Source organism: Ictalurus furcatus, chromosome 20 (assembly GCF_023375685.1).
Source record: "Ictalurus furcatus strain D&B chromosome 20, Billie_1.0, whole genome shotgun sequence".
Lineage (NCBI taxonomy): Eukaryota > Metazoa > Chordata > Actinopteri > Siluriformes > Ictaluridae > Ictalurus > Ictalurus furcatus.
Genome location: NC_071274.1, coordinates 22,096,180 through 22,119,610, shown reverse-complemented (window position 1 = coordinate 22,119,610; position 23,431 = coordinate 22,096,180). Strand labels below are relative to the sequence as shown.

At 45.1% G+C, this 23,431-nt stretch overlaps 1 protein-coding gene across 1 annotated transcript; it reads right to left on the bottom strand.

Moving 5' to 3' along the window:
* Positions 1 to 14,731, bottom strand: scinlb (scinderin like b). The gene is made up of 17 exons (XM_053651354.1): positions 14,573 to 14,731; positions 11,036 to 11,221; positions 8,847 to 9,001; positions 6,744 to 6,905; positions 6,497 to 6,646; positions 5,987 to 6,076; positions 5,105 to 5,237; positions 4,634 to 4,722; positions 4,051 to 4,266; positions 3,191 to 3,328; positions 2,985 to 3,071; positions 2,408 to 2,578; positions 2,106 to 2,280; positions 1,694 to 1,809; positions 1,488 to 1,565; positions 1,233 to 1,293; positions 1 to 1,108 (listed from the first exon to the last, which is right to left on the bottom strand). Exons 2-17 carry the CDS (start codon positions 11,214 to 11,216, stop codon positions 948 to 950), a joined length of 2,163 nt encoding a protein of 720 aa, XP_053507329.1. The 5' UTR covers positions 11,217 to 11,221; positions 14,573 to 14,731; the 3' UTR covers positions 1 to 947.
* Between the last annotated feature and the right edge of the window lie 8,700 nt (positions 14,732 to 23,431).

The following is a 23,431-nucleotide window of genomic DNA, read 5'->3' as shown; positions in this document are numbered from 1 at the left end:
TTCTATTTAAAATAGGAGAATTTTTTATTCAAGCCAGAAACATTAAAAACAGTATTTTTTTAAAATATCATTTCATATGACAGAACGCAGTTCCGTACGCACCTGGGGTCAAACAGGAAGTAATAGAACGAGAAAGAAAGAGACAGAGAGGCAGAATAGATACGGAGATTGGAAACACTCCCAAGTCTGATTTACTGTTTAATATCTTAAAACATTTTCGGACATGATTTACCGGACTCCACGAATCGACCAATCGCAATCCGTTTGTCGGAGAGGATCAGTCGTGATAAATGCTTTAATATATCAGAGAAAAATGGCAACAACAACAACAAAAAAAACAGAAAAAAACTTCTAAGTTTCATTTTTTTTTTTTTGTTTTGGCACTCAGGTCACGAAGCCGGTCTTCACACTAATTTAATAATTATTGGAGAAATGGACCAAGGATGGTGATTTGATGACCGGCGTCCTTTAAAAACTGAATTTTCCCCCAACTAACAGCATTTAAAATAACACGCACCCGACCTAAATCCAAACACTCGCTCTAAATACTTAAAGTTTATTGATAATTGTCAGAATTTCGTTTTTAAATCTAAACGCGGGACGTTAAGCGCCTTCGGTCGGACGTAAATGTCCTGGATGACTAGATCACATCGTTAATCGTTAATATTACGTGACTGTTTGTAATGTAAAGTTCTGCCACGTTCGGTGTGGTCGGTAAAGGTTTAAAACACCAGTTTGAATTTCCTGGGCATGCTAACTCATTAGAGAAAGTGTGTTCTGTATCGTACACGTCAGCTGACCTGTCTCTGGAACTTTCCATACGGCACGTCGGCATGTGTGATACGCTAACGATAGTCAAGTTAAAGGGAAATATGTCGAATCGGCTGTTTGTGCATCGGGCCTGCTAAGTGCAAGCAGCAGATAGAGGATGAGAGCATGATGAAGAATTAAAAGCGAGCGCGGATTCTATCCAGGGGGTCGGTGTCCCACATGTTGGCGTCCCAGCCCTGGAACCAGCCTGTGAAGGTCGGAGGCTCGGTGCCTTGTTTAATGGTGGTGATGGGGATACCACGCCGGCCGGACGGGTCTGTGTCCAGGTACTCTTTAGCTGTGGAGAGGATAATAATAATAATAATAATAATAATAATAATAATAATAAAATGTTCCATTTATTTAGCCGTGTTCAGTGTTGTGTTACGGCATATTTAGACATTTTACCCATCGAGTCTTACCGATTTTTGGAGCGCCGGTCTTTTCCACTTCGTTAGCTTCGTTGCCCACCCACAGGAAGAGCTACGGATAAGAGGATCGTAATTATCTTGAGGACTTTACAATTACTCGGTGTCTCTTAAGACAACAAAGGCCATGTGCTTTAGTTCGAGTTTAAATTTTTGTTGTGTCTCCGCCCTCCGTCTCGTCTTCGAATTACTGTTTGAGTGTTTCCTACGTTTTCCCTAATTACCCTGCAACGGACGAAGTTCACTCACCTGATCCCAAGTGTCCAGCAACATGACGTCGTCGGTGGCCAAATCCGCCTGGCCGAAGTCACCGGGTATCTCCTCGACCTGCGAGCACAGGAAGTGGAAAATCGGGAATGAATTCATCCGAGCACGCACCGTAATGTCTCGTTAATTTCTTATTAATATCAAGAGAAAAGCTTTTTATTTATTTAAAAATTTTATTTTTTTTTTACCGTGAGCCGGCCAGACTTGTTGGAGCAGCCGAACAGACGAGGGGGTTTGACGGTATTTTTCAGAGTCACGGAAGTCTGATATTCCTTCTTCCCTCCCAGAGCGGTCCAGAATCCGGCTACGACGAGACGTCAGGGATTAAAAAGGGTTAGTATTGCAGCACGGGTCCATGAAGCGGCGCTTTAACGGAATGCTCTGGAATTAATTTCTTTTTTAACCTAGTCTCTATCCAACGCATCTGTAGTGTACGTGTGATTAGTATGGGCAGGAAGTTTGAAATGTTTCATTCGTGACATTTGTTCACTTCAAATTCACTTACAATGGAAGTCTATGGGCAGTTTATTCTTTTTTTTTTTGTGAGCATGAAAACCAAAAGGTGGATTTTCTACTATAAAATGCAGAGCTAATCCTGACCTGGCTCTTTGCCCTCGGTGACGTCGGTGGGTTTCCCTCCCAGGAAGCTGACGACGAATTTGGCACCTTTAACTTCCTCCTCGCTGGCACCGACGCCCCTCCATACGAAGAGCGAATCGGGAGACTTCAGCACGAACACGTCGTTGGAGTTGAGGTTGGATGCACAAGGCTTCACCTAGAGTTACAGTCAGAGAGAGAGATAACAGTAATTGCATGTGAGGTCATATAAACACTATACACTGGGCAGTATAAACCAGATCCATTCAGTTTAAACTTTAAACTGCGAGACTCCGCCCACTCACCTCCACGGCGCGAGTGGCTTTGGCGGTGCTGGTACGGACGTGGAAGAGACGCGTGGTTCCCGCCTGCGTCTGCCCTCCTTTACGTGACGTTCCTCCACTGTGGATGATCATGGGCTTTCCTTTAAACAAGCTCATCAGGTGAGGCGGCTCCTGACCCTGAGTTACACGCACCTGAACGCACATAGGCATCACAAAAATATGATCCGAGTCCATTTCATACTCTTTAAGAAAGAAATAAAACGCTTCGTGAATCAGGGAATTTATAACCGTTGCTGCTGGGATGTAAGATTAATAAAACATTGAGAGTGTTGATTCAGGAAAAGAATTGATTTGTGATTTGTAGCTGCGCTACTGTCCGAGCTGCTGTTATAGAAAATTAATCAACACCTTCTGACCAATCAGAATCCAGAATTCAACTCAATCTAATCGATACTCATGAGACTGTGCATCAACTTGTGGTGCATTAAGAGGACTGTTCAACACTGCCCCCTGGTGTTCAGTAGGATTTTTTCACATGACTGTTCGGCGTAACCGTCAGGTGTTCACACTGAGGTTGGGAAATGTAAATGATACACACCTGGACGGGAGCTCCGCCCATGGAGTCGTCCAGCTGCACGGTGAGGAAGGCGGAGGCGGCCAGCTCGTCCTGAGTGCTCTTTAATCCCTGCCTGAGAAACACAGTCACACACTCACGTTAACAACACTGTGCATCACAAGACTCTGCTGAATTCTCCGTTCTGATTGGTCAAGAGGTGTGTGTGGGCGTGGTCAGTGTGGATTGACTTGCCAGGTGTAGATGATGTGCTGCTCTCGGCTGCCCTGTTTGTAGCTGTACAGGATGATGTAACAGTCGCCTCCGAAGAACTGACCGTACGCCGCAGGGTCCACGGGGACGCGAGCTCCGCCCTCCACACGCCAGATCTAAACACACACACACACACACACACACACACACACACACACACACACATTAAACATCTGCTCGGATCATTTGTCTTTCATCCACACATCAATTCCTTCTTTCTTTCTTCATACATCTATCCATTTTTCCTGTCTGTCATTCTGTCCCTCTGTCAGTTTCTGTCGTCCGGTTCTGTTCTTCCTTTCTTTCTTTTTCTTCCCTATATTTTTGACCTGTCTTTCAGCCATCCATCCTTTCATCTCTACATCCTTTCTTTCTTTCTTTCTTTCTTTCATCCTACACCTGTCCATCCATCCTTTCTTCCTTTCATCCCTCTATCTTTTCTTTCTTCCTTTCAGATATTTTTGACCTCTTTCAGCCATTTATCCTTTCATCCCTCTATCCTTCCTTCCTTTCTTCAACTCATTTTCCTTTGTCATGCTGTCACTCTGTCATTTTCTGTTCTCCTGTTTTTCTGTTCTTTCTTTCTTTCTTTCTTACATTTTTTACCTGTCTTTCAGCCATCCATTCTTTCGTCCCTCTGTCCATTTTTTTTCCTTCTGTCATTCTGTTCTTTCTTTCTTTCAGAAACCCCAAACTATTTTTTTTTCCCTTTGTTTTAAAAGAGTTTGAACCATGGTGCAGCTGGAGGTTACTGTCGGTGTAACGGTAAATGTACATTCCATCAGATTTCCTCCAGAACAATCTCGAAATGGAACGAGCAGGAGGACGCGTATCGTACCTGAACCTTTCCGGACCCGTCGTCCACCATGTTGTGCTGCGCCGCCATGGCCTGGTTGGTGTGCAGGGTGGAGGCGTCGAAGGGGACCTGCTTCACCTGTGCGATCTGCCCGATGGTGTACGCTTTGCTCGGGCCCGTGGTCTGGTCCTTATCCTTCCAGTTCGAGAAGAACTGCTTGAAGAGAGTGGTCTCGCCCCCTGCAGGCAGCACCTGGATCTGCAGGCACGCAAAGGCAAAGATTACACTGTAATAAAGCTTTAACACAGGATTAATATTCATTTTATTATTTCGTTATTTTAAATCCCATCACTGTTTCATCGTAATAAAAATATGCAAATGTTTGCACTCAGCTGTAACATGTAAAACAGAACAACAAACAGTTCAATGTTTTGGTTATAATAATGATGTTCTTCTTCTTCTTTTTAGTCTACTGTGTTTTTTAAACAGGTCAAAAGGAAATAAAAAGGGGGGAAGTGGTAAAAATATGTAAAATGATCTCCTTTAACAAAAAACAAGGATTAGGAAAATGTATAAATCTGATGTTCTGTTCTGTGGAATGTTTTGGCACATGGAGGCAGTGTACCTGTGTTTTACTGGAGTAGTTCTTCTCTTTAATAAAATCCTGAGCCACCTTCATGGCCACCTTGCGCTCCTGCGTGTTAGCGTTCGAACCTGAGAGCAAAACATGTAACCAACTATAAACGAACAAAAAGCATGACGTTCATTAATCAATCTAAACTGGAACTGTCGGCGAATTGCTGGAGTATAAGAGGAATACACGCTGTTATAGGAAAATAATCAGCTTCGGGGCTGTAACAGTAGCGTGAACACACCGCCGTGTCGTTGACGATTTTCTCATAACAGCGTGTCCCAAAGTGTTTAATCACAAGTCCTAAATTCTCAACACTGCTATTATAACCTCAGGAAATGGACTGAAATTGAAAACACTGGTAACTCGAACGTGGAACCAAGAAATAAATAAAGAAAGAAAGAAAGAAAGAAAGAATCGAAACTTCCTGAACACATGAGGAACCGTGTTTAATCTGCGTCCCACCTTTCCATACGAACACGTTGCCATCCACGCCGTTGTCCAGGATGTAGCAGTCGTCGAGTGACAGCATTTCCTGTTTGAACGGACTGGATGGAGCCACGCTGGACGTCTTCATGGAGCCGGTGGCGTCGGAGATCTGCATGGAGACCGGAGTGGGATGATTAGAGTGTGATTATAACAGTGGAACTATTCGAGCAGGATTATTCATGTGAGATTATTAGACTGGAATTATTAGAGTGGGATTATTAGAGCAAGATTATCTGAGCGGGATTTTTTCAAATGGAGCTGTTTGAGTGGGATTATTGAAATAGGATTATTCGCGTGATATTATTAGAGTGAGATTATTTGAGTAAGATTATTCGAGCAGGATTATTTAAGTGTGATTATTCTTGTGGGATTATTACATTAGGATTATTAGAGCAAGATTATCTGAGCGGGATTATTCAAATGGAGCTGTTTGAGTGGGATTATTGAAACAGGATTATTTGAGTGATATTATTAGAGAGAGATTATTTGAGTAAGATTATTAGAGAGAGATTATTAAAGTGGGATTACTATATTAGGATTATTAGCGCAAGATTATTTGCATGGGATTATTGATGTGGGATTATTTGAGTGGAACAATTCGAGTGGGACTAATAGAGCGGGATCATCGAAATGGGATTATTCGAATGATATTATTAGAGTAGGATTATCCGTGTAGGATTATAAGAGTGCGATTATTAGAGCAGGATTATTTGATGGGATTATTAGAGGGGTTATTAAAGCGATATTATTCGAGAGTGCATTCACTGTTCACAACGTAAAAATCCGGTTATGACTCTGGAGCAGAGTGTTTACGGGTCGAAGAGTATGGTAGTGAAGCGTGTGGAGGTTCTGCATTACCAGGTACAATGCTCCCTTTTTCTTGTTGGACAGCTCGACCTTCTCGTCATCAGGGGTAGCAGGAGCGATGCTCGGTTTGGCTCCGAGAACCTGGAGGAAATTCAGGACATTACCATGTGACCATTATGGAAGGATACTGTGATCATTTTTATTATCATTTACATTTACGGAATTTGGCTGACGCCCTTATCCAGAGCGACTTACATTTATCTCATTTATACATCTGAGTAATTGAGGGTTGAGGGCCTCGCTCAAGGGGCCCAGCAGTGGCAGCAGAGCTGGGGTTTGAACTCATGAACTTCTGATCAGTAACCCGACGTCTTAACCGCTGAGCTACCACTGCCCATTGTTTGTTAAATGTGTAAGAACACGTGTGTGTGTGTGTGTGTGTGTGTGTGTGTGTGTGTGTGTGTGTGTGTGTGTGTGTGTGTGTGTGTGTGTGTGTGTGTGTGTGTGTGTGTGTGTGTGTGTGTGTGTGTGTGTGTGTAGGTACGTGAGACAGCTTCTCACATCAATAATCTCCTGAGGTTCCGATCCTTCCTCCACCATGTACAGTTTGGCTCTGCCGTTGCGCTCGTTATCGCGGATGTCAATGGCCACCTGAGACGCCTTCACCTTCTCAAAGCGGTTACACTCACAGCCCATCCACTGGTAGATGTTCTGCAGGGGAAGTCAAGGTTAGTGGAAGAGTTTCTGACGCATCCAGGATATCACAGTCTTTTCTCTTCCTGAGAGGAAGTGTAGTCGAGGACGTTACCTTTCCCAGGTCCACGATAAAGCAGTCGCCCTTATTAAAGCTGGCCCAGGAAAAGTTTACTTCGGTGGCTCTGATCACTCTCCGGCCCTTCACGTGCAGCAAACGCTTCACGTTCGCTTCGTTAGTCACCACGTGATTGAAACCAGACGCAACACCACCTTTCTGCAGAAGATGAGAATAATTATTCACATTGTACAACCTGTGCTGTGGCCTCTCTACCTGCCTGTCTCAGAGAAGGAGGCGTGGCCTCTCTACCTGCCTGTCTCAGAGAAGGAGGCGTGGCCTCTCTACATGCCTGTCTCAGAGAAGGAGGCGTGGCCTCTCTACCTGCCTGTCTCAGAGAAGGAGGCGTGGCCTCTCTACCTGCCTGTCTCAGAGAAGGAGGCGTGGCCTCTCTACCTGCCTGTCTCAGAGAAGGAGGCGTGGCCTCTCTACCTGCCTGTCTCAGAGAAGGAGGTGTGGCCTCTCTACCTGCCTGTCTCAGAGAAGGAGGTGTGGCCTCTCTACGTGCCTATCTCAGAGAAAGAGGTGTGGCCTCTCTACCTGCCTTTCTCAGAGAAGGAGGCGTGGCTTCTTTACCTGCCCGTCTGTGAGAAGGAGGCATGGCCTCTCTACCTGCCCATCCCAGAGAAGGAGGGGTGGCCTCTTTACCTGCCTGTCTCAGAGAAGAAGGCGTGGCCTCTTTGCTTGTCTGACTCAGGGAGAGGGGCGTGGCCTCTGTAGCTGTCAGTCTCAGTAAAGGATGTGAGGCCTCTGTACCTGTCTGTCTCAGAAAAGGTGTGACCTCTGTACATGTCCGTTTCAGTAAAGGAGGCGTGGAACCTTCCTGTCTAAGAGACAGGAGGCATGGCCTCTGTGTGTCAATCACACTAAAGGAGGCGTGGCCTCGAAAATACAGATTTCTACATTTAAAGAGCTAAAATTGTATCCTACGAATGATCATACGTTAATCTGCAGATTGTATTATCACTAAAACAGGGACACAAATCTCCACGTGCAGCTACACAAAGAGGATTACAAACACAACCTTAAATCCTAACTAGCCTACGAGACAAAGCCGAGCCGTTCTTTTATTATGCAGGCTCTGAAAACACGAGTTTAAAAAACGAAGACTAGAAGAACACACGGGGGTTCAGTGAGAGCTGCAGGAAATGAAAAACAGACCTGCGTTTCTAAAGTCGAGGTCAGTAAACATGCTGCGGTAACAAAACTGGTGTGTTGTGCTGGAAAGAATGCACCACTGAAGTACTGAATGCCTTATAATTGTTTCTTCGCATGGTCTCTCTGTGCACATGAATACCACATCACCATGGACACACACACACACACACACACACACACTGCACAAAGATGAGCAGAAGTTGCAAAAGCTGCAAAACTAAACCTGGGAAAATAGAAATAAAAACTGACCAATAAAAAGAGTTCATGGCTTTTAGGGTCTGTAGAAAATGTTAATAGACTGTAATTGGTTATAATGGCGATGTAAGATCATTTGTCGTGTAATAATCCGGCTTTGGAAAGTTTCTCTGCGACTATGTCTACTGAATCAGTTCAATAAGGAAAAAATGAGAGTTTATATATTACAGGAAAATAATCAACCACAGCGAGATGATCATTTCAAGCAGTTTATCCAGTGCCGCAGTCTGGACTGTGTTGTAAACGTTCCTGCAGGGTTAATACCATGCTTATAAGAAGGTCCCAGGGGACACGGCGCTTCTGATCGTTTTTGTGAATCATGGATTTAAGAAACCGTTCACATGGGTTTTTCAACTTTTCAAAAATGCATTCGAGAGCTTTTTTCGAAGCGGCGAGCAAACGAGATTTCGCGTACAGGAAAAAGTACGTGTTCGGCCGCTTGACGTGTCAATCAAACGGGTTATTTCTGTGAAAGTTGGCGGGTCTTGGCTTGTTTTTTTTTTTTTTAAACGATGAAACGTACCAGATTGTGACAGATATCTGGTTTGTGAGACTACAGGCATATTAATACTAAAGTTTCCATCATGAATCATGGGTGTAGATGAATGGGGGGGGACGAGGGGGGGGGATGACGACGACACAGCCTTGTTTGTGGAGGATTTATGAAAAGCATCATTAGATGCCCACCTGATACTTAATGCCAGACTTGAAGTATCCCAGGAAGGTCTGAGATTCGTTATTCTGGACCTCGCGGAACTGCACCGGGCCCCCGCCGAGATGGTCGTCCAGCTGCGTGGCAAAGATGGCCGCCGCGCCGCTCTCGTCCTGCGAGCACTCGTCTCCTATAAGAAGAAATCAGAACAGAGGAGGAGGGGATTATCCGTGGTGCCGTTTTTAAGCGGGAACTCTTTACATCTGCCAAAAGCGCTCGTTAACAGTGAATCATCGCCAGAACTCCAATCAAATCCGAGTTCCCCGGTAAACTAGAGGTTGTCCAATTACCTCCCAACGACTTACCACCATTTTCTTTCCATAACCGGAGAAAGTTTGTGATATTATGACCCGTGATTGTTTTTCTTTGCCTAACTATAGTATTATACTTACATTATTTTCAAATGAACCACGTAACATTAGCATTATGGATTACAGCCAATTACACTGTAACATCCAACACTCTGGAGCTTGTACCCGGAATGTATATCTTACATCTCATAGAAGCTATACTATAAACGTCCATCGCTGCATTGGTGCGACTGTGTTGCTGCGTCAGTGCTTCATTACGAAGTTTCGCTTCCCTTTAACCCTGAAATCTGCAGTCACGCTCATCGTACACGAGCGGAACAAGCGGCTCGCTCTTCACACCGGCAAACAGCTCAGGCGTTAAAAAACGAGCTTATATACACACACGGGAGTGCATTCATTACAGATACAGACACTCCTGACCGAGATTTTCTAAAGAACCTAGTTAGTTCTCTTTACCAGAAAATAAATGTTTAACCCAGCGTGACCCTGACCAACAGTTACTGAAGATTAAGAATGAACTCATTAAATGTGTCGCGTAAGCGTAACGCTACGGTCATCGCGCATCGCTGTTGTGACTCGGATAAGATGATAACAGCGGAGACCTCGTCGTATTTTTTTGTCCGGACTGTTCCTTTAAGTCCTCCAGCTGGCCGTAGCTGTGGAGACACGTCGAGACGTGCCAGCGTACTCCTCCGGGGGAAGAAAACTTGGCCAGATTTGATAAGGGAGCTATGAAAACCACATGGTAACCCTGAGAAAAGACGTGCAGGGAGGCTAGGAATCTTTCCACTCTGGATATTCAGGGTAACGCTGTACATGCTGGATGAGACTCACACACACACACACTGCACGAAAGCGGAAAGACGTGGTAAGCAGTGGAGTGAAATTGCGCCACAGGGTCGAGAACGAACTATAAGGACAACCAGCAATAAATTGCCCAAGAAACACAAAGCACAAGAGTCAGTTCTGCTTTCCGCTGCGTGGGATTCATAACGGCCGACTCACAGAACAGAAGAACTTCGGTCGAGGCCGTTACGATTCCCACGACACGAACAGTAAATCGTTCTAACGTCTCGCGGGGAGGAGCTAGACGTGCTCGAGAAGAAAAGGGAAGGAAGAACGACACGGAGTCGGTGTGCGTCATGTGCAAATAGTGAAACACAAAGTGCGTCGAGTTAGAAGACTTCACACAAGCCGGCGAAATCTCAATCCTGATCGGTCAGAAGACGTGGTGTCGATTCGTTTTCTATAACGGCACGTCTGACAGTAGAGCAATTCCAAAAAATCGCAGGTTTACACGAACGTGCTCGTCCTAATATCTTATCGCTCCGTGTACGCTCCGGATAAACGTCTTTTAAAAGCCGGCGGACGATACGGTGAAGCTTTCTGCAACGAGACGTTTGTTTAACACGTACGGAAGAAGTCTATAGCGTCGGCACTTTGTAACGGTCAGCTAAAGTCTTCAGGACGGAGAAGTTTACGGTTTCGTGGATTCTCGGTAACACGAGCAGCTGCATTTTAAAAAAATAAATAAAGCGTCTTATTAACTGAGAGAGAGAGAGAGAGAGAGAGAGAGAAAAGAGAGGCTGATGTTTATGAGGGAACAACTGTTTATAGCGGCGTGAGAACATTAACTAAATTGTTTTTGTGGATCGACTTGTTTCACAACATTAAACGTAACCGTAAAAGGATGAAGAAAAAAGAAAAAAAAAACGATGACGTGTCCTTCTTTAATAAAAAAAAAAAAACGTGGTAATTTGCTGTGGAATAAAACATAAGTTTAATCACCTTAAGTCTGATTTTCCAAATGAAAACATCTGGAGCAACGCTGGAAACAGAATAATGGCACTCACCCAGCCACATGTGGATGTAGTAGGATGGTGCAGTTGTGGTGTACAGCAGGAGGTAGGCGTCTCCGGTGAAGAAGCCTCCATAGAAGTTCTTGGGAACAGGCTTGAGGTCCATGTTCTCAATACGCCAAATCTGCAGACCGGGCGCCTTCCCGGCTGTAGCGAACTCCTTGTGGGACACCATGATGCCTGCGACGGAAAGAACCGGGTTAAATAGTGGACATCCGTGTGTGTCCATCCCATCAAATCTCCGAACGCCATCGGCGGTCCAGATGTTTTGGGCTGTTTCCGAGGTGGACGGAAAGAAGAACTACACCTGGAGCTTAGAATATGAGTGAGACAGTTTCAAAGCATTATAACGGCAGAAGAACCGGTAAAGAACTGGTCAATCGACACGAAATATGAGGCTTTAGGAATTCCGTGAGTTTGCGGGATAAGGAGAGTAAGTAAGCAAAGAGGGAAGATGCTCGTTCTTTGTGGATCGCTGGAAGCACCGAAGCTTTGGGACGAATTCGTCAAATAATTCAAACTTTCTGAACTGTAAATAACCAGAAGATGGAAAGCTTGTTCATCAATGTAAGAACACATACTGCTGGAAACTTTTAGATCAAGAACGATGAGGCCAGAAGAGACAGTGGTGATGAAACACTTCCGGAAGAACCTTAAGAGGAACCGGACTCTAAATGGAACCTGTCGTCTTCTGGGTAGCAGCAGATCACATCGCGATTACAGATCATTATTTACGTTAATGAAACTGACCTCTTCAGTTTAATATCCTGTAATCTGAGCTATCGAGTATGATTATAACTTGCTTTTGCAGTATTGCAAATTCATCTCAATAAGCAACCTATTGCATGACAACTTCCTGTTATGTTATCTGTAACATGTAAAGTGAGGCCATCCGAATGTCCAAACAGCCGACACCCGGTGTCATCAGATTGCTCTCCCTTTGCAGTGATCACCAAAACAAACGATCCTAGACTCCAATTTCTCCAAAGAGTTATACATCCGTAACGATAATGAAGTTGAGGCTGTATTAGTTTTACTAAGGCGCATAAACATAAAATCTCCAGAAAAAGCAATTAACCTAGCTTCTAGGGTAATGTGAAGACGAAGCGCTCGTCACGTCTTTGTTTGGTTATAGAACTCGGAGCCAATTCAGAAGTCTGTCGGAGCTGCAGGAAAAATGCTTGGGCCCCGATGACTCGCTTTTCTTCTGGCCAACGGTTACTGGCACTGTTAGGCTTCAAAACAAACATGGCTACTTAGACTAGAGGATGTCCTGAACCTTTAAAATGTTTTCAAGTACAAAACTGGGTCCCGTTGATGTATCTTCCCAACTAACCCGAGAACATTAACAGAACATTCAGCCAGTATTCAACAGAGGGTCTAAAAATAGCGTTCCTGAAATGTTCTGCCGTACGAATGGTTCGCTTCACAGCGTTATTAGAATGTTACTGCAACGTTGTAAGAATGTTATATAAAAGCGTTCCCAGAACACACACGCACCATTGGACATTCTCTGAACTGAAGGTTCCTGGAAACTTTTAGAAAATGGTTCTGCAAAATTACAACTGTTGCCTGGGGTTGAAGGATGTTCAGTTCAACCAAGGAGGTTCATTATATATATATATTCGCATTATTTAAAGACGTTCTACTTAGAAATGAGAAACCCTCTGTTGCAGGGTTCTACAAAGAAGATTTTTCTTAGACGAAGAGCCCAAATAACATTTGACGGTTCTAGCTGGAACCTAAGTACATTTTCATTGTTGGGAACTTTTACACACACACACACACACACACATATATATATATATATATAAACATTATAGAAAAAATAATACCACTGCATATTTGCAGTATCAGTCCTGCTTGTTAAATGTGTTTGGACACTTGTGCATAAACACAAACAAACAAACAAACAAACAAACATGTGACCGTTTGCTAATAAAACAATAAAATAATAAAATCACACCTGATGGTCATGTATTAATTTTGTAGGCTATAAAGCAGCGTTAGTTATTCATTCCCTTTTCTGGTTATGAGAAGACAGTTTATGATTCACCTTAAACTCTTAGTAGATAGTGACAGCGTTGCTTGAAAAATGTGTACCGGTTTTAATGGTCATAAAGGGAATTGTATTGGTATTGGAAACTCTAATGGTCCCTGTGGGTCTCTACTGGTAATCTGTCGCCTTCTATTGGCGGTACGTTATGTCTAGTGGATACCATGGTGTGTTTTTTTTTTTACATTTGGTAATGGTTTTAATGGCTAACAGCTGATGGTGTGTAATGTCTGTAATGGTATTTGTAGTGGAAATGATTAGCATTTCTGTGATGGTTTCTATTGGTTTTTCAGCAGGGAGGACCCGTCTAGAATATTATTTTCATTGGCTAGCCCAGGGGTTCCCAAACTTTTCCAGGGCAAGGCCCCCCAAATGGCATTAACATTTGACCATTTGACCGAGGCCCCCCTTTTGCAAGATGTCTTTAAAACACATTAAAAATACAGACTTCTGAATATATCCCCCTTTTTTTTATTATTAATAATTACACCTTACATCTTTACATTACATTAGGAATTGATTGTGTGTGTGTGTGTGTGTGTGTGTGTGTGTGGTTGTCTGAGAGTGGAAAAGAGAAAACATACATTTGTTTATTTTTCACACCAAATTGTTGCGTTGCGCCCCCCCCCCCTCCCTTTGCGGCCTCCACTTTGAAAACCACTGGGCTAGCCTATCAGTAAAAATCTTAAACCCTGTAAGACATACCAATTGCGCAAGGAGATGCATTGTACAGAACTATAAAAACTAAAAGGGATAGATTCTACACAATCAAAACAAAAGGCTAGAAATGTGTGCACAATTCTTACAGCCTGGGGTGAGCTCGGGTGTTTCCGGAAAATGCACGGAAAACGAATGCGCGCACACACGCACGCGCACGCACGCACACACACACACACACACACACGCATTAACTCATAAAAGTTCCAAGGGCAGCCATTTAAGTTCAGAACATTGAGAAACCAAGATGGTGCGCGCGCTGAAAACAAAACGGACAAAAATACAACTCAATTTGTGCAGAAATGCAACATCACACACTCCGGCTTCTTTCACGGCATCTTTCCGTTACGCTCCGTCCTTGATTCAGCTCAGGATACAGACCTGAAAGTGCACTAATCAATCAGAGGAAATGCGCTTTCGTGTCAAATACCACGCAGGGAATTTTACACGCACGCGCGCAAAAGTGCAGCCTGGAGACGAGTCCTTCTTTTTTTTTTTTTCTTTTTTTTTTTTGTTGCAAACTCCATGCAGGAGAAGGATCTGATCATTAATGACACCCTGCTGGATTTCTATTTCCTCCTCAACATTATACAGCAATGCACTATATATCAATGCAATCTCAAAGCGAACAGCACCTCCAGCCCACTTTACTGTACAAAACATCAAACAAGCATGAAAAATACATACATATGTGTATGTATATATATATATATATATATATATATATATATATATATATATATATATGAAATCCTTACCTTGATTAGCTTGCAGAAACAGAGAGAGGGAGAGAACCTGAGCAGAGCAGTTTGGTGAAGCACTCGGTGGAGTTTCCTGTCCAAACTGACACACACACACAGTTCTGTACACACTATGAGCCCTGAAACCCTCCTGACATGGAGGCGTGGATGAGGCTGGAAGGAGTGCTGATGTACAAACCAGTTTTACAGAAGTTTAGAGTGCATGTGCATTAAAAAAAAAAAGATATATATATATATTTTAAAAAAATACTACTACTAATAAAAGCTAAAGGGAAAACCACAACAATTACAATGCATAAAGATTTTTAAGGTCCAAATGTTGTCTTTTTAAAAGAACGCTCCTTCAGCAGGATGTGTTACTGTGTGTCATTCCTGTTGCAGTGTGTGCACTAATACAAAGCCACATCTAAAGCAAATATTTGGGCAGTGAAGCATAATTAATGCGTCCCCATGCACAGTGGTAACAGCTGTCACATGTCAACCAGATGCGTAGTGCTGTTTCTACATTTACATTTATTCATTTTTTCACTCAGCAGACGCTTTTATCCAAAGCGACTTACAAATGAGGAAATGCAGGCAAATAGAGTTTAAACAAAGAGTTCAGCAAAACAAAAAACCCAACACGAGGCTAATTTGAAAGGGGCACGCCGTGGCTTAGTGGTTAGCACGTTCGCCTCACGCCGTCAGGGGTTCGATTCCCACTGTGGCCCTGTGTGTGTGGTGCTGCGGGGATTTCCTCCAGGTACTCCGGTTTCCTCCCCCAGTCCAAACACATGCATGGTAGGCTGATTGGCGTGTCTGAAGTGTCCGTAGTGTATGAATGGGTGTGTGAGTGTGTATGTGATTGTGCCCTGCGATGGATTGGCACCCTGTCCAGGGTGTACCCCGCCTTGCGCCCGATGCTCCCTGGGATAGACTCCAGGTTCCCCGCGACCCTGAAAAAGATACGCAGTTTTTGCAACGATCACAAAAAAACGCAGCGAAATCCTGTACGGATAAACAGCTTTTTTCATTTTATTTCAAAAGTCAATATCGTGACGTAACATTAAAGTAAGGAGTCTCCAGTGTCAACACTTTGTAACCTTGTAAATCTTCCGACATCTTCGGCACGACGGAGTTCCCATGGTGTCGCGTTGTTGTTGTTGTTGTTGTTTTTTTTTTGGTAACATGACAAGCTGCGTTCATTTTGTTTGTTATTATTATCTTCAAGAGAGAGAAAGAACGAGAGGAGGCTGGTGAGGGAACGACCGTTTATACGGAGCTGCTCTAACGTAAGTCAGAACGAGAACTTGTTTCAGGGATGTTTCGCAACATTACTCGTAACTCTAAACGGATCAAGACGTACGACGTGTCCTTCTTTACTACGTGAACGTTGTAATTTGCCGTGTTTTACTCTTTAAGGAACTATATTTGCATACCCACGACATCCAGCTTCAAACTCTGTGAGGTGGGGCCCGAGGGGGCGGAGTTATACCGAAGCGGTGTTTTGAAGTACTACAGTCCGAGATAACATGGCCGCCCCGCAAAGAAAAGTTTAGTTTGTGTTTAGAGGAAGACCGCGTGACATCCCCGAGCAATTTGGTTGAGATTTTCTTTACTTTTTAAGCTGAATTTGCCCTCGCGCCTCGTAAACGTCAACCATCAGTCGTGTTTTGGCGTAACCTGGAAAATTGTGTACGTTTCGTTTTTTTTTTTTTTTTTTTTTAAATCGCCGAATTGCTCATTTAAATGAATCTCTCCGCCACTCTTGAGGTGATTTGCTAAATCGGGAACCGTGCTGGTTCAGTGCGACACTCAGAGACCTTCTGAACACTTTGCATGGAAATTTGGTGTGGAAACACCAGCGAGACGAGAACATGAACTAGATTTATCGTCCTCCGTCAACGCAGGCATGAAGACGGTCTTGTTAATGACTATAAACCACACTTCCACGTTCTCCTGTGCAGAGGAACGTCAAAAACAGGTTTGAACCCAAAGGCACACCCAGAACTCGAAGGTCTCGACCTCCTGACTGTCCTCTGCGTCACGGCAAAGAAGCCGCCGCTGATTTGTTTAGACGCCCGATTATTAAAAGCAGCCGTGCTCAGTGGGTTTCTTGTTCTTCGTTTGTTTTGTTCCACAGTCATGTGTTTGCGATAATCCTGCCGGAAAGAAACCGCCCTTAAAGCGGCATCGGATGACGGCTCGCGCAAACCGTTCCACCGAAGAACTCTCGTATTTACTTCACACGTCACGCTCAGAGGCCGGCGTCGTGTCCGGAGCCGTGTGCGTTTACAGACGTAAAAAACAAACAAACAAGTGTTTAGAAGACGGAAGTGCAGGAGGACTTTTCGAGCACAGCGGGAAATTGAAAGAATAAAGAAAAAGGTTCGAGAGAAGTACGTTCTGTTATCAGGACTGACACTGGAGACTCCTTCCATAAACATCAACTACAATCACACACGATCTTTACACACTGTTTCTTACTAGTCGTATTTTTAGATTTATCTGGAGCGTCCACCGTACAGGTTCCTGCCGTTCAGACTAGAGGACATTCATCATTCGAAATATTAGAATATTAGTTCTGATTGGTGCCTCAATGCTCCAGGGTTCAGGGTTCAGGGTTCGATCCCTGCCAAACATGTCTAAGGTCAGCGGTCCCCCACCCTGTTCCTGGAGATCTACCTTCCTGAAAATTTTAGCTCCAACCATAATGATGACCACCTGAGCATCTAATCTTTACCTCAGGAAGTCCTTGATCAACAAAAACAGGTGCGTTAGAGTTCGGTTTGGAGATGAAACCTCCAGGAAGAAGGTTGGTGACCACTGAATCAGGAAGTTAGATATCTATAGATATTGGGGAATCGTCAACGCTGGTGAAATCGTTCCTTTAAGTGATTCCTTTAGCTAGAGCCTGTTTCGTTAAGAGAAGGTGTCTTCATTTAAGCCTGGTTGCTACATAAAGATGTGCCAATGCTGGAAAGTCCCATATGAACCTGTTAGATAGTTAACCATGTTCATTTCGGCACGAAGGAACCTCAATCAGTCCACTACAGCGTGGTGTTTTACCACACGCAGCATTAATAGCTCTCTGTGTGCACGCTAGATGACTAGCAAACATCTGCGTCACGGCACGCATCAGAGCACAAGCACAATCTGATTATTATTATGAAGAACATAATGAACAGCTTCACCCATGCTTGTTTACATTGCACCAACTGATAATTCACACACACACACACACACACACACACACACACACACACAGAGAGGCAGCGGGTCTCGCTGACTGTGCAGTCCAGAATAAAGCTAGGATTAGCATGCCTCCTGGTGCGCTAACTTCCTTTTAAATAACCGCGAGGACGTGTTTAGGCCACAGTGAGGCCTGTCATCACATCACAGACCTGGGAGGCCCACACTCTGAAAAACCCTGAAGAGACTGTGTGTAGCCCCCCATCAAAGAAATGTGAAAAAACAGTAAACTTGATTAGAAGGTGAGCATGGAGAACCCGCTTCAGGCTTCGGAAGCTAAACCAAAAAGGAAAAGGATCCACTATGATGAATAATACAGAGAAAAGTATAAGGGAAGAGTCAGGCTGTGGGACAGGAAGTGCTGCTTCATCTGGTGTGAAGTGAGTCATAAACAGCGGCAGGCCTGTGGAGCGAGGTCAGCACGATGAGGTCATTACTGTACAGCAGGGGCGCCAAGATTTAGTGAATAGAGGCGTGACCTCTGTCTCTATTGCTATCAGTCCCAGTGAAGGAGGTGTGGCCTCTGTCTCTATTCCTGTCAGTTCCGGTAAAGGAGGTGTGGCCTCAGTCTCTCAGCCTGTTAGTCCCAGTGAAGGAGGTGTGGCCTCTGTCTCTATTCATGTCAGTTCCGGTAAAGGAGGCGTGGCCTCAGTCTCTCAACCTGTCAGTCCCATGGAAGGAGGCGTGGCCTCTGTCTCTACTCCTTCTAGTCCCGGTGAATGAGGCGTGACCTCTGAATCTAATTCTATTAGTCTCAGTGAAAGAGGTGTGGTCTCTGTCTCTGTTCCTGTCAGTCCCATGGAAAGAGGCATGGCTTCTGCCTCTATTCCTATCAGTCCCAGTGAAGGAGGTGTGGCCTCTGTCTCTATTCATGTCAGTTCCGGTAAAGGAGGCGTGGCCTCAGTCTCTCAACCTGTCAGTCCCATGGAAGGAGGCGTGGCCTCTGTCTCTACTCCTTCTAGTCCCAGTGAATGAGGCGTGACCTCTGAATCTAATTCTATTAGTCTCAGTGAAAGAGGTGTGGTCTCTGTCTCTGTTCCTGTCAGTCCCATGGAAAGAGGCATGGCTTCTGCCTCTATTCCTATCAGTCCCAGTGAAGGAGGTGTGGCCTCAGTCGCTCATCCTGTTAGTCCCATGGAAGGAGGCGTGGCTTCTGTCTCTATTCCTATCAGTCCCAGTGAAGGAGGTGTGGCCTCTGTCTCTATTCATGTCAGTTCCGGTAAAGGAGGCGTGGCCTCAGTCTCTCATCCTGTTAGTCCCATGGAAGGAGGCGTGGCTTCTGCCTCTATTCCTATCAGTCCCAGTGAAGGAGGTGTGGCCTCTGTCTCTATTCATGTCAGTTCCGGTAAAGTAGGCGTGGCCTCAGTCTCTCATCCTGTTAGTCCCATGGAAGGAGGCGTGGCTTCTGTCTCTATTCCTATCAGTCCCAGTGAAGGAGGTGTGGCCTCTGTCTCTATTCATGTCAGTTCCGGTAAAGGAGGCGTGGCCTCAGTCTCTCATCCTGTCAGTCCCATGGAAGGAGGCGTGGCCTCTGTCTCTACTCCTTCTAGTCCCAGTGAATGAGGCGTGACCTCTGAATCTAATTCTATTAGTCTCAGTGAAAGAGGTGTGGTCTCTGTCTCTGTTCCTGTCAGTCCCATGGAAAGAGGCATGGCTTCTGCCTCTATTCCTATCAGTCCTATTGAAGGAGGCGTGGCCTCGGTCTCTATTCCTATTAGTCCTAGTAAAGGTGGCATGACCTCTGTCTCCATTCCTGTCAGAACCAGTGAATGGAGGCGTGGCCTCTGAATCTATTTCTGTCAGTATTATTGAAGGAGGCGTGGCCTCTGTACCTGTGCATTCTAGTTAAGGAGGCGTGGCTTCCTGTGCCTTTCAGTCCCAGTGAAGGAGGTGTGGCGTCAGTTGCTATTCATCCTAGTCGGTGAGGCGTGTCCTCTAAGTCAGTCAATCCCAGTAAAAGGAGGTGTGGCCTTGTGTCTCTCACTACCAGCAATGGGAGTGTAGCTTCCTCCTCTGCTCCTGTCAGTTCAAGGAGGTATGTCTTCTGTGCCTGTCAGTCAAAGCGAAGGAGGTGTGGCCTGGGTTGAACAATCCCATTGACAAAGGTGGGGCGTCTGCCTCTATTCCTGATAGTCCCATTTAATAAGGTGTGGCTTCTGTGCCTGTCAGTACCAGTGAAGGAGGCGTGGCCTCTGGGCCTATACTATAAGTCCCAGTGCAGGGGTGTATATCGTCTTACGTAATATGACTAAGTATATGATAGATTAAGTATATCAAACTGACACAACCGTTCGTGTAATGTGCGTGACTGAGTCACAGCTCGCTGTTCTCTTCTCTCTAAAGCATCTCACTATAAATAGTTATCATGACTCTGATCAGCGCAGCTCTGAGCACGCATCAGGAAAAGAACAAAGCCCTGCAGCACCAACGCTGCAGATAAGAGCATCAGTTTCCATTCAGACCAACCAGTGAGGAAACCGTGGTGTAGATTCTGTCCAGGGCAGAAAGCTGACAACGTCGCCAGGCCCATCAGATGCTCCAGAGGGGATTCGCAGATAAGATTCACGGCTTTGTCGGATTTGAATTGCAAAGCTGCGTTCTCGCATTAGACAAAGACAACATTCAAATCCAGTCCTCACATAAACAGCTTTGCAATGAGCCGAAGGTAATCAAAGCACACAAACCAGGTCTCAAAGCAGGGTTCTGCAGCTCGCAAAAACAGCGTGCCAACTTTAAAAACAACAACCCCACTTCCTCTCCGAGAGCGCCATTGACATGACCACAAAACCCTCTGGCACACAACCGTGTGCAAGCTGTCAAAACCATGGGGACGTCTTCACAAACGAGGTCATGATGCGTTTTAATAATAAAACATCCCGGAGGTGTGAGCGAACGTGGAAAAAGCCTTTTCATTGGTTCTGCGAGTTTATATTAAATGGCAGAATATTTCCACCGGTGTAAGGAAAGAAAATTAGGCTCCAAATTCTCGTACGAGACAGAATTGTTGCGTGAGATTAACTCTGGCAATCAGGTCAGTCTTGACTCACATCCTCTTGCCACGCTTGAAAACACACAACCGCGACACAAAAGCAGAACTGCGCGACGTGTTACTCTCACGATCGCATATGTGACGATCAGCGAGACCTCGTGAGGAGAAAACTTCACAATTCAGGGTCACGGGGAACCTGGAGCCTATCCCAGGGAGCATGGGGCACAAGGCGGGGTACACCCTGGACAGGGTGCCAGTCCATCGCAGGGTACACTCACATACACACTCACACACCCATTCATACACTACGGACACTTTAGACACGCCGATCAGCCTACCATGCATGTCTTTGGACTGGGGGAGGAAACCGGAGTACCCGGAGGAAACCCCCGCAGCACGGGGAGAACACGCAAACTCCGCACACACAGGAACACGGCGGGAATCGAACCCCCGACCCTGGAGGCGTGAGGCGAACGTGCTCTTATGCTCTTATGAACGTATAAAGGTTTCCTGAACCTTTACGATCCTTTATACAGGTCAGGGGGTTGTACGGGGTTAGGTACGCTGTAGAAGACATTACCAATGCATTTATACTGCGTGTATTCATGATGTGTTTGTAATGTGGTTGTTTTTAGACAGAAGATATCTTTGTGATATTTCAAGCGATTGTAGTGATTCGGAAACAGAAGGATTTGGAAACGTCTTTCGGCGGAACGAGGACGGAAGCAGAAACGACACGCCTACAGTCTGGGATAGCGATGTGTTCAAACGTGACCCAGGGCACAGAGAGAAACGCTGCCTCACACCCAAAACAAACAAAACCAAACCCTGCATAATTATACGCTCATATTGCAGGAAGTCCAGTGCAGGATGTATACCTGAAAGAAGGAGCTTTTCCACATCGCTTCATCCATCCGAGAGATAGCTTAACATACTCGTATCTGTGTTCAGGCTTAAGCCCGGAGTGGGCGGGGCCTAAACCAAACCTGTTTTTTGTTGGGAGGGGATTAAATCGAATCTCTAATCACGCTGCACGTTGTAAACACTGGAACTAATCCAGATGTAGAAATGTCAGCAGTGTCGACATGGTGTGTGAAATCTGACAGTTCCTCAACCTCAGCTACATCACTCCAGTTCATCGTCGTGCCCGTGCAGTTATCATCTCGGACGTACCTACCCACGATATTTCCTAGCCAATTTAATTGGTTCGATTTCCCGAAATATAAACAAACAATTGGTGTCATTTAAACTATCGCAGCCCCGACCGGGCCGGTACTAAAAGGTGTACGGGGGTGACTTGGCTCGACGCATCGATTTAAAAGGGAACGAGTGAAACGCATCACATGCAGGTTTACACTCGGGTCTCCTTTAGTGAACAAGTTCAACAAACAGACTTCGTATAAACACCATAATGACCTTTCTTTCACTCTCACACTCTCCGTCGTTGCCCAGATGAGGACGGGTTTCATTCCGAGTCCGGTTCCTCTCAAGGTTTCTTCCTCAGATCGTCTCAGGGAGATTTTCCTCACCACCGTCTCCACCGGCTCGCTCAACAGGGATAAATCCACACACTTAAGATCTCCATCCTGTGTTTATACGTTTCTGTGAAGCTGCTCGGAGACGACGTCCGCTGTTAAAAGTGCTGCACAAATAGAACTGAATCGAATCGAATCAACGCAACGATCATAAATCACACATCATTGAAGAAGTAAAAAAAGGCCGAGCTGGAGTGTAAAAATATAAACTGACGTTTAATGAATTTAATAAGGCGATTTAGTCCTTCTCCACACCATCACTGTTACACGGATTAACAGAACGGCAGATTTATTAGGTCGCCATTTACTGTTCGACAAGACCTGACCGATGGGAAGGCAGGAACCTGGCTGAAAGAGGCGGAGCCATCCATTTAAAAGCAGAACATCGATGCCCTTGAGTTAGCCTGCTGTTTGGAGCGTTGGCTTGTTTGTTGCTTTGTTCTCCTTTCCACCCTTATACTACTCTCCCTTGCTTTGAGAAGGGGTAAGGTTGTGCGTGACCTACATCCCATCACGTGGGTGTGATTGAATCTCTAGACACCCTAGGCTAGAGGGCGGGTTCCACCGACACCCTTGTATTTCTTGTTAGCTTAGCCTAGTGTAGTTAGCGCGTTTTTGTTTGTTTTTGGGAGTCAGGTCAGCTACTTGAAATCCAGCCTAGCGCAGGTTTTCTTTGGCACCGTCCGTGCTCTCGCTCTTGCTCTCGGGTGAGACTAGCTCCACTTCTGTCCTCGTTTATGGTCGTCGTGCGTCGTGACGATGAACGACGTGACGTTCGGTCAATTCTCGATCCAGAGAGTTTACACGACAAACCCCATCCTTCAGGATCGTACTGCACATCTACAATCTTATACACGTTTCTAATTTTACTTCAGTTATTTTCGTTCCTGTTCTTGGAGTGAAGCGACGAGCCTCAGTGGAGATGAGGCGTGAAGTGATGCTGGCGTGAAAATCATCCGATCTGAACAGCGAGAACGGATTCGCCGTCGCCGCTCGTTTCGGCATCGTATTTCAAACGAAGGACGTTTTCGATGCACAAAGCTGGCTTTTGAGTGAGAAAGAGTTAAAGCGAGCTTTGAGCAGAACCCCCGTCTTTTGTTC

Bases quoted from the DNA above. Each gene is read 5' to 3' on its own strand.
- scinlb (XM_053651354.1), bottom strand. From the start codon at position 11,216: ATGGTGTCCCACAAGGAGTTCGCTACAGCCGGGAAGGCGCCCGGTCTG. The intron at 6,077-6,496 runs GTGAGAAGCTGT...AATTTCCTCCAG, and splicing joins AACCTCAGGAGATTATTGAT to GTTCTCGGAGCCAAACCGAG. The intron at 4,723-5,104 runs GTGGGACGCAGA...TTTTGCTCTCAG, and splicing joins CAACGTGTTCGTATGGAAAG to GTTCGAACGCTAACACGCAG.